The sequence below is a fragment of the Acanthisitta chloris genome, unplaced genomic scaffold, assembly GCF_000695815.1.
Source record: "Acanthisitta chloris isolate BGI_N310 unplaced genomic scaffold, ASM69581v1 scaffold7032, whole genome shotgun sequence".
Classification (NCBI taxonomy): domain Eukaryota; kingdom Metazoa; phylum Chordata; class Aves; order Passeriformes; family Acanthisittidae; genus Acanthisitta; species Acanthisitta chloris.
Window position 1 is genome coordinate 18,655 of NW_008660944.1, and position 9,801 is coordinate 28,455.

The 9,801-nt window shown below is 40.5% G+C and overlaps 1 protein-coding gene across 1 annotated transcript; it reads right to left on the minus strand.

Annotated features, from left to right (window-relative positions):
* Positions 1-230: 230 nt before the first annotated feature.
* Positions 231-3,674, minus strand: LACC1 (laccase (multicopper oxidoreductase) domain containing 1). Its single transcript, XM_009070021.1, has 5 exons — positions 3,086-3,674; positions 2,338-2,519; positions 1,706-1,871; positions 843-1,068; positions 231-405 (listed from the first exon to the last, which is right to left on the minus strand). The coding sequence occupies exons 1-5, from the start codon at positions 3,651-3,653 to the stop codon at positions 231-233; spliced, it is 1,317 nt and encodes a 438-aa protein (XP_009068269.1). The 5' UTR covers positions 3,654-3,674.
* Positions 3,675-9,801: the final 6,127 nt, after the last annotated feature.

The window sequence follows — 9,801 nt, forward strand, 5'->3', positions numbered from 1 at the left end:
CCTTTTTTCCTTTGCACCCTGTCTCAGATAAGAATTGTTGTCCCCACACCTAGATATTTATTCTTGCCTTAGAACAGCAGAGAAGGGAAGAAGCAGGAGAATTTCAAGACCCATTAATTCTCCATTGCAAGTCTGTGAAAGGAAGGAGGAAGAACTATGAGGAGAGCAGGATGCCAGACAATGCAGCAGACTTATGGTCTAAATCCTATTTTAGAGCAAGAGATACTGTCTCAGTCTTTGATTGATATGAAGCCAATCTGTGTTCCAAAGTTAGTGCCATCACGAAAGTGAGAGTAAAATTTATCAGGGTGGCATGCAGTACAGAGAGTGACATTTTGGTTCTGGTCTGTGATAGAATCATCTTGGATGTTCTCAGGAAGAATCCCACCTCTCTCAAGAAGAATTCTTAAAAAAAAGAGAAACAGAAAATAAATTTTTTTGTGCATCATCACATTCTGTAAGGTTCTGTTAGACAGAACCTCACGTACCAACTGTACAAACTGTGTCAGTATTGTGACTGGGACTTTTATTGGCTTTTCTTTTATCTTTCTTCCAGTATAAGACTAAAATAATTGCTTTCCTGCAACCAGTAAAACCACATTTAATTTCACCTTTTGTCTATAATCCATACACTAACAGCATAACAACAAAATAATAGTTGAAACCCAGGAAAAGTGAGCAGATACCATTCATGCAAAGGTATAATTTGTTGATCTGCAGAGTACTAGAGAGTACTTTAAGATGATGAGGACTCTTACCATAACAGTGCTGAATAATACAGTATCAAAATAATTATTGCTGGCTAATGTGGAATTAGTCTCTTGTTCACTCAGGAGGCTTACCGTGTTGCTTTTCTAATATCAGTATAAGGGCTTGCAGAGTCAAATAGTCTCACACACTTCGGATCAATTCTGTGAAATTCTTTTGCTGATTCGTGAGGAAGTTTATAGCAGCAAGGTCCTACAGACGGGCCCAGCACCACAAGGATATCTTTCACGTTACAGCCATATTCAGATACCATAGCATTTACTGTGGCCATAGACACTCCTAACAATGTGCCTTTCCATCCTGTGAGAAATGAAAAAAATTTGTATAAAATGTCTCTTTAATTTTCTAGTAGCTAAAAATATATGATGTTATTAAAGGTATAAATTAGAAGATATATTTACACCTAAATAACTATATCTAAAATAAACCTAAAAGTATATATAAAATACATATCTAAAATAAACCTAAATAATTATATATAATAATAAATTATCTTAAAAAAACCAAGCAGCATTAACCAACCAACTGAAAACATAAACATTAACAGCTATCAGTTTGCTGATATAATTCTGTGGAGATGGAGACTAGAGAGAAGAGTTTAGAACAGAATTCCAGAATTCTTTTTTCCCAGTGTCCTGGTTTGGGCAATTAGAGCATACCTTAGAGCTCCTCTGTGCTTGAAGCATTTAAATGGTAACATGACAACAGAAATATGTCAGAAATGTATTTTTATAATACGGTGAAAATAGTTTAATGTTATTTCAGGAAAAGAAAAAAAAAGGAGGCTCAAGCTAGAGACATTGTTTGGAATAGACAGAAGCCAAGGTTGCACTTGGGCACTGTTTGGAATAGAGAGAAGAAAGCCTAGGTTTGAGTTCTCAAATCTTGGTTTGAGTCCCAGGAAGTCTTTCCATTGCAGAGGGAGTGCAATTCCTACCAGAATGAGCAGCACCGCAGGCTTTTCTGACAGGATCAGCAAACAGCACAGGTATGCAATCAGCACCTGGAGCTGCTAGTGTAACACCTCTCTGATTCGTAACTATTCCATCATAGTTGTCAGGCTCTGTCTTTCCCATAATGCACACAGCATTAGCATGATCAACCTGTCAAAACAAAACCAGAACATGGACAGTGATATGGCAGCAAAACAACCCAGTTATGACTAAAACAAAGTTTTTTCTTCGGCATGAAACACTCTTTTGCACCATCTGATTATGCATGGAAATCAAGTGCTCCCTCGTTCAAATGCCATGCAGATTTATCAGTAGAAAGCCACTGTAGAAGTGATGGTGTATTTTTCTTTTAGAAGAAACTGATCTGATCCTTCATCTGATTATTTTACTCTGTGGTAAATTAAACGCTAGAACAGACTTGGAAGAATCAGTGCTGCTTTTCCATACTGTGCCAAATGGCTGTTTGGATGGCTATTCACACAGAAAAGCTGCTAGCATAAATATTTTAATTGTCCTGCCTCTCACAAGTTCTTGTTGACAGAGATAAGAATGCCTACAGTTTTAGCCAGTGATATATGAAGGAAGACCTGCCTAAATCCAGTGTTATATAAGATACCTTGACTCTGTGAAAAGCCTCTGGGTTAAATCCTGCAGCATTAGCTAGCCGGCGGAGATTTTCTTTAACAACAATTTGTGGGTCCCTCCGCTTGGAACTGCTGAAGAGATTGCAAGAGCTCAGAGTTGGTATATAGGAGATTCCACCTGTCCTTGTGGTGAACCCATGCAGGAAGATATTATCTGGCAAGGCAAAAAAGACAACAAACAATTGCTTTCAACACAAGACCAGGCCAGCTATTACATGGTTTTATACTGCAGAGACCTGGAATCAGCCAATTGAGTTGTTTCTTTACCTTGTATTTAGCTGTGACATTTAAACTTCAGGATTCTCAATTTCCTTCTGGCTCATCATTATGCCATGGCAGGGGCACTGAGACATCAGGCATGTCTGGGACTGCAGCCCAGGAGAAATCTTTGTCCTGCCTTTTCAGATGATTATGGTAGCTCTCAAAATGCGCTACTCCCACACAGAGGGGAGGAGATTTTGCTGTCTGCAGTTATGCTCTCACTAAACCCAGGCCTGTCTTTCCTCTGATCATGCCCCAGACCTGGAACAGACTTGCCAGTCTTTTGCCATATTTCTATTGTCACTTCTCCCTCTTATAAACATGATACTCTATTACAACATCATATATAGTTATTTGCTGCCTGAAGACATTTCCAAATCTTACCCATTTTGCAACTCCCTTGAAGAAATATGCTTGGAAACAGTCTCTGTAAAAACTATTAGCTGGAATTCTCTTTACCTGGGATCAGGGAAGATCTGAGGATGGTGAGCTCCCCGTTCAGGCTTGGCAGGTTTTCTAGGTACATCTGAATTTCACTTCGGATGTGTGCCACGTCCTGTGTAGAAAATGTTTGCCCTTCACCATGAAGTTCAGGTATCTGTAGGTTTTCACAATCAGATACCACTGGTAAATCCTCAAATTCAAACTGGTAGACTGCTGTAAAGAGATGGTCTATATATACTTTCATTAAGTCTTTTCTTAAGGCAGGGACAATAACTTTAATGATGCTTAGGTCTTTCTCATCCAGTCTCTGTTTGATGGTGTACAAAGCAGCAGCTGTAGTCACAGCATGTACCACCTCCAGTCTTCTCTTCAGATTCTGAAAATCTCTCAGAGCTGGAAGCAAGAACCCTTGCTCATCTTTCCTTTCACTCCCCTGCCTCTGGCAACACATGACATAAACAAATGGAGCATGGATGGAAGAGCATTTCTCAATAGTTTCCAGAGTGTTGTGTAGTAATCCTTGGATGATGTTCTGCAAGTTGGCTGGGAGGTCAAACAGATCTATCAGTACTGCTTCCACCATATTGCAGGATATTTAAAAGTTTCTACTACTGCCAAGTAGTAACTAGACGTGAAAAACAAAAAGATGAGACAGCATCATTAGTCCAAACACAGAATTATGTTATTAGGGCAACGAATTCAGTGATACTATGTAGAGAAGGTACATAGCAGTTAATTACTGATTTAGGATTTCCTCACTGCATCAAAAGAAATTGCAGCAAAAGAAAACTATCGGAAATAGGAATTATTATGTATTTATTTAAGCATTTAGGTATTTCCCTACCACCCCGCCTACCTCAGATTTTTGCCAGGTCAGGGATGATGAAAGATTGGTACATAAGATTGGATTTATTGAATCAATTAACCCACATTAGCCTAATGCGTGATCTTGACGTCTGATTGATGGGCCCTCCTCCAGCTCCCATGAGGGCAAACAAATACAGAGGTCCCTTAGGTTCCTGGGACTGGAGGAGTGTCTGTAACAATTTTTTGGAGGTGTTTCATACACTTAAGTCTGAGGTGGAGCTCATGCCTGCTACACCTTCCAGCAGCAGAGTGCTGGATTGTGAGGACAATGACATTTTTCATAGGGGCCTTCACAAGACCTTTTGACCTTCTCCTTTTTACATTATCAAAAGTATTGACTTGTTAATTTCTGACTTCTGTGAAGGGGCACATGATCAGTATAGTTCTTCTTTTCAGCATGCACAGGAACTCAGCACAGGTTACTGAAACTTTACCTAGTAATATAAGAAGTAATTAGAACTAAATAAAAATAGAATACTGTACACAACTTCCTACTTCGGCTTTTTCACTTGGCTGGCTGCACTTTATTCCAAAATCAAGATGTGTTAAGCCTATCCAAAATCATCTTATTCTTCATGTTTTGTATTGTGGCCCATGGTGTAATTCCAGTTTTGTGGTCTGTTTTTCCCTGTTTCTGAACTTTGTTGATTCAAGCCCAGATAGGCCTACCTGTGGAAACTTGCCCATCCATCTCATCCTCAATCTGTTGTTATTAGTGCCTATTTGACATATCCTCTCAGTAGAGTCTTACTTTTCTCTGTCTGATAATCTTTCAGTTTCCAGTGCAAGCCTCCAGAGGCCTGGAACAAAAGGCTAGATCCCTCTGCTTTGGGAACCTTGAAGACACCTACTTAGATTTCATGACTAAGCACTGTGCTTGATCTAGGAAAAATACATGCAGCTTTACCACCAGTTGTAAGGCCCCATAATAATTTAGAGTCTTCTTTAACATCATCATTTCTTTGCACATTAACAAATCGTGCATGAATATTAATTTGTTTGTAGGAAAATTCACATCTTTGCAGAAACAAAGAACTTGAGAAGTATTTTTAAGTCTTTGAAATCAAAGAGTAATGGGTACAGGGCTAACCATTAGGAGTACAAGGAGCAATGGGTACAAACTGAAAGCAGGGAAATTTAGGCTAGATATTAGAAAAAAATTCTTACTGTGAAGGTGGTGAGATACTGGAACAGGTTGCCCAGGGAGGTTGTGGATGCCCCAGCCCTGGCAGTGTTCAAGGCCAAGTTGGATAAGGCTTTGGACAATCTGGTCTAGTGGGAGGTGTCCCTGCCCATGGCAGGGGGGATTGGGACTAGATGATCTTTAAGGTCCCTTTCTACTCGTAGCATTCTATTCTATGATCAGCATTCTGCTACCAGAACTAACTGCATCAGGTAATGCCCTACACTACTTTCCTGCCTCAAGTCCTCACTCTCCTGCAACTATATGTATGCTCTGCCTTCACAGCTTTTCATTATGCTGCAAAAATACTGTTTCTGTGTGTGCTAGAGGTCTGCCATTATGGCAGACTTCATGTACTCCTTGGCATTTTATGGTTGAGAATAGATTCCCAGAGTTTCTACACTCAAAGGAGAGGTCAAAGACCCTTCTGTTTTTAACGTCTGGCTTATTCAGCGAAGGTTTTACATAAAACATTCTGTATTTTCTTCATTGTTCTTTCCGTCAGACTGGAAGAAAAATAATCCTGAATGAAAATGATGTTTTTCTTTCTGCAATTTGAACACTTTCAAAGATTAATTAGTGACTATCAAAACAGGTGAGCTGATAGTATCAAAATGTGACAGCAGATAAAAACATCTACCAAGGAATTTATGACCCTTGATTTTGCTCCGACTATTATTTATACACAGCTGATAATGGATTTTAGAGAAAACAGCTTGCTAAAAAAACAGTGTTGAAACAGACTCATGTCAAAGACCATGACTTGGGAAATCAGCGTATTTCCTTCACTACCCTGATACTCTCTGTGGGAGGCCTATCAGAGTATGACATGATCTCAATCTAGGTATAGCTAATAGCCCCAGGAAAGACAGTACAAGAGAGGAGTGTCATGAAAAAACAGATTATTGCTCCATTTCAGATATGTTAAAATAGTGGAAGGTAAGTAGAGTTCATTGCTGCCTCATATTTGCCCAGAAAAATACCAGCAAAGAAAGGGTGGAAGAAAAGTGTTTGCTGAGGAAGAGGTAATTGCCTACATTAAGTTGTATGTGTACTGCAAAAGTCCACAGGGGCAATTACTGGGAGGTACACAGAGGAACTATGGCCTGATTCACCCTCGTATCCTTCCAGTTTTGCATCAGAGAGTCCTAGTGAGATCAGTGGTGTCAAAAGTAAACGTGCTTACAGTCATAGTAAAATTGACTCCTTTTCAAATCCCCCCAAAAAAACCCTTCTCAAAATATAGGCTTGCCAAGCATAGCTATATTTTAACTTATGAGAAATGCATGCATGATTATTCAGGTTTTATGTAACATGCTCTACAGTCCCAGTCTTCCACATCACATAACCACATCCAAAAAAGTATATTTATTTGGGAGTTGCTCATTTTAGTATACAATTCAAGACAAATACTTGCACAAACTTGAAGCCAAGGCCACCCATTAGCTGTTTTGCTCATTCCCTGAAACTGTCCATACGAACATTTGAAGGGTAAAGAGATCCTCTTGCACAGACATCAAGCAAACCAAAGAAAATGATCAATAATGAAGAGAGGTGAAGAGAGTAACAAGAGTGAAATAAAGGCAAAGTGAATATAGAAAAGGAACAATCAAGGAAGTAAAACCAGGCTGCAGAGAAGAGACAGTTCAGGGTAGACAAAAGATGCAAAAAAGCAACTTTCAAAAACCCCAGAAATGCAAATCTAAAAGTTCACTGCTGAAGACAAGATTGCAGGCGATTCCCTGCACCTTTAAATCCTGCTGGTAACCTTATATTCCTACAGAAACTCAGAGAACTGACATCAATTTTGGAAAATTAAAAAGGCAAGAGATATTTAACTTCTGCCAGAAAGAGATGGTCTGAGAAAAAAAAAGGTCATTAAAGCAGCCCAAATGAACAGGGATAAGAGCACATTTGTGATAAAATTTCAACAACAGCAAATAAAATAAAAAAACCCCAAAGCAAACCCAAACCCACCAGTGAAAAAAAGGTAACACATATAAACCTCTTAAACTGGATTAAAATAAAGCATTCCTCCTCTCTTAACATAAGCATATTTAGGCAAGGTTGAAGAAACAGAAATCACCCCATACAATGAAAATATTGAAGTACATGCAGTTTTCATAAACAAAGTTTAAAACACATGAACTTACTTGCACAGGTGGACAATCCTTTTAAGACTCGTGAAAGATACTCTCTGATATAACACACATGCATTGCCAGCTTTATATATATGTATCTCTCTCTTCTTTCAGCCTTGGAGCTGATTTGTACAAGATGGAAATTCCTACTCTGTGTAAGATAGTACTGGGAACCTGTATTTCTTCTTTTTGATGGGACCCTGCTTTGTTGCTGTATCCACCGGAAAGAACAAACCGCAAGGCACCAACATGATTAACCAGGGCCTGGGGAGCGCTGAACCCGGAAGCAGCGTGAAGTTAACCCTGCCATGCAACTCCCTGCTGCGATCACACCTCATGCACCAACTTTGCACAACCTCAGCCCCGCTCAGAGACACACTGCGGAGGCAAACAGAACGGGGACACGGAGAAGGTAAAGAAAAACTTGCACAGGCTGAAGGAGTTTCCTTTTTCCGAGCTGTTGCTGCGTGTTCCAGAAGAATTTGGCAGTCAGTCAAGAAAAAGCATATTTGAGACCCAGAGAGGCTACGAGAGGTCAGTCAGCCTCCAGGGCCACAGGCCTGAAATGAGGATGGCAACTTCTCCTTGCAGCACTAGGAAATTCTGCAGAGCTTTGTAAAACAGTCTGAGTGCTTTGAGAGGATGATGAAAAGATCAAAAGGGAAATGGGGAAAATGAGGGATTTATATTAGACTTTGTACAAGAATCAAATGATAAGTAAATTTTCTCAGCTGTGCTAAAATCATAGTCATGACAGTTAAGTACATGACAACTGAAGAAAAGGACAAGAAAAAAAGGAAAGTAATTTATTAACGGGCAGAGGCAGTAATAAAATTTGATTTCCCATGAATTGCTGTCTCCTGTTCCTCCCTTCCCTGCAACTGCAGTAAACCTACATTTTTTCCAGGTCCAGAAAATACTTGGGATTTAATTTCCCCTCCTGCTTTTCCTTCCAGCATGTGCTGGGCAGAGGGCTGACACCTGAATCCTCCTGGTTCTCCATCCCCAAAGGGAACTGATGGGGCTATCTTGTCCTTCCCCATCCAGAGATCTATGTTCATGACATTTGAAGAAGTCAGTCATCTCTGAGACTTTCCACCCCACTGCCAAAAGTGGCTGAAACTAGGTCATTCAAAATTAACAGAGGGACTTGGCGGAGAGAGACCAATGCAATCATTTTTCTTTCCTTCAGCCAGACTAAGGAAGAAAAACTAATTACTTGAGTTATTTTTGGTGCAGAATGCTGTGAAGGAAAAGGTTAGAAAATATCCAGGGTACAAAACAATATTGAAAAATGACAAATTGACATCTCTGACTGAGGTATTATACTCAGCTTGTGCCATTACAATAAGAAAGAAGAAAAAAAAAGAGATGAAAGAAACAGAGCATATGAAGAGACGTGCAATTAAATTGTAAAAACAGTGTGATTTGGGGTTAAAATCCCTAAATCTTAACCTGGGGTTCAGAGGAATATAAGGGGGCAGGGGGCAAAGCTGTGGCTATAGAACAGAACAGTCTGTGGCTATAGAACAGACATATACACATAGAGTCTGTGGCTATAGAACAGACAGTGGCTGTTCTATGGAACAGAACAGTCTGTGGCTATAGAACAGACATATACACATAGAGTCTGTGGCTATAGAACAGACAGTGGCTGTTCTATGGAACAGAACAGTCTGTGGCTATAGAACAGACATATACACATAGAGTCTGTGGCTATAGAACAGACAGTGGCTGTTCTATGGAACAGAACAGTCTGTGGCTATAGAACAGACATATACACATAGAGTCTGTGGCTATAGAACAGACAGTGGCTGTTCTATGGAACAGAACAGTCTGTGGCTATAGAACAGACATATACACATAGAGTCTGTGGCTATAGAACAGACAGTGGCTGTTCTATGGAACAGAACAGTCTGTGGCTATAGAACAGACATATACACATAGAGTCTGTGGCTATAGAACAGACAGTGGCTGTTCTATGGAACAGAACAGTCTGTGGCTATAGAACAGACATATACACATAGAGTCTGTGGCTATAGAACAGACAGTGGCTGTTCTATGGAACAGAACAGTCTGTGGCTATAGAACAGACATATACACATAGAGTCTGTGGCTATAGAACAGACAGTGGCTGTTCTATGGAACAGAACAGTCTGTGGCTATAGAACAGACATATACACATAGAGTCTGTGGCTATAGAACAGACAGTGGCTGTTCTATGGAACAGAACAGTCTGTGGCTATAGAACAGACACACATATAGTCTGTGGCTAGTGAACAGGGCATGGCACAGAGCAGCAGAAACCAGACCTCATTTCTTCTCCTTCACAACCCCAGTGCTGCTCAGCAAAACTCAAGCTCTCTGCGTGACAAATGATGACGGCAAGTGCAGTTCGATCCAACGGCTGATGTAACTCGGGACAGTTGGGCAGCAAGAGGAAGCTGATGAAGAGCCCGGGCCGCACGGCCAGCCGGGGGGCAGCGCCCTCAGGCAGCCACGCAGCTGTTCCCCGCGTTCTCCCTCGCGCTGCAGGCGGG

What these genes read in the sequence shown, in the direction of transcription:
- LACC1 (XM_009070021.1), bottom strand. Translation starts at nt 3,653, where the DNA reads ATGGTGGAAGCAGTACTGATAGATCTGTTTGACCTCCCAGCCAACTTG. An exon ending in CTGCGGTGCTGCTCATTCTG is followed by an intron (nt 1,069 to 1,705) that starts GTAGGAATTGCA and finishes CATTTCTCACAG; the next exon opens with GATGGAAAGGCACATTGTTA. An exon ending in GATATTAGAAAAGCAACACG is followed by an intron (nt 406 to 842) that starts GTAAGCCTCCTG and finishes CTTTTTTTTAAG; the next exon opens with AATTCTTCTTGAGAGAGGTG.